The 909-nt window shown below is 58.9% G+C and overlaps 1 protein-coding gene across 1 annotated transcript in view; it reads left to right on the top strand.

Annotated features, from left to right (window-relative positions):
- Window positions 1–223: 223 nt before the first annotated feature.
- The window catches only part of SDRG_07071 (hypothetical protein), a 4,439-nt gene continuing 3,753 nt past the window's right edge, over window positions 224–909 (top strand). The window contains exons 1-2 of the mRNA XM_008612887.1: window positions 224–671; window positions 713–868. Of these exons, the coding sequence (XP_008611109.1) occupies window positions 249–671; window positions 713–868 (579 nt within the window). The 5' untranslated portion in view covers window positions 224–248. The remainder of the gene's footprint in view (window positions 672–712; window positions 869–909) is intronic.

Raw genomic sequence — 909 nt, 5'->3', positions numbered from 1 at the left:
TGTCTCGGCGGTACTGCACCGAATGTTGGTCTTGTACCAACTTTGATTGTTGACGCGCTGGACCTTGCCGTCATCTTAACTCGTGGCAGGGATGTGGCCACATGTCTGGTGAAGGCTGGCGTCGAATCTGACCACCCGCCCGCGGTTTGATAACACACAATGGTGTGGGTAGGTCCTCGCGTGCGCGTGTCTTTTTTTCAAAAAACAAACTTTCACCTCACCACGCTCACTTTTCCATTTTCTCGGACATGACAACGTACCGTCCAGTGCAAACGCCAACAAACGCGGCCAAGCTGCGCCGTGATGTCAACCCGCGCGAGACCGCGAGCTGGGCCTCGGTGCTCACGATCGCATGGATGGACTGCCTCATCAAGCGGGGTGCGACGGCGCCGCTCACCGAGGCCGACACGTGGCCGCTACCTGCTCGCGACGAGGCGCACGTCCTCTACGACCGCTTTGAGAAGCATTGGGCCACCGAGAAGACGCAATCCATCCCGCGCATCCACGTGGCTTTGTTTCGCACCTTCCGCGCCCAGATCCTCGGGGGCCTGTTCCTCTATTTGGCGTACGCGGGTATTATGCTCCTGCAGCCCATCTTGATCCAGTCCATCTTGCAGTACCTCGCTGAAGACCCGGTCGTCCACACGTCCATGCACATCAACAACGGCTACGTGCTCGCGACGCTCCTCACGCTCCTATGGGCACGTACAAGATGTACTTTGGTGCGAGCGGGTTCAACGGCTACGTGGTCGGCTTCTCGATCCTCGCCTTCTTCACGCTCGCGCAGACGTCGCTTGCGCTCACGGATTGGTTGATGAGCTACTGGGCCAACACGTCGTGGATGAACACCAGTGTTCGCTACGGCTGGGTGTACGTTGGCATCGCGCTTCTCTCGTGCCTCCTCACGTA

This window comes from Saprolegnia diclina (genome assembly GCF_000281045.1).
Source record: "Saprolegnia diclina VS20 unplaced genomic scaffold supercont1.20, whole genome shotgun sequence".
In the NCBI taxonomy this organism is placed as follows: Eukaryota; Oomycota; class Saprolegniomycetes; order Saprolegniales; family Saprolegniaceae; genus Saprolegnia; species Saprolegnia diclina.
Note: the sequence above shows the minus strand (reverse complement) of the source record. Positions and strands in the feature narration are given on the sequence as shown.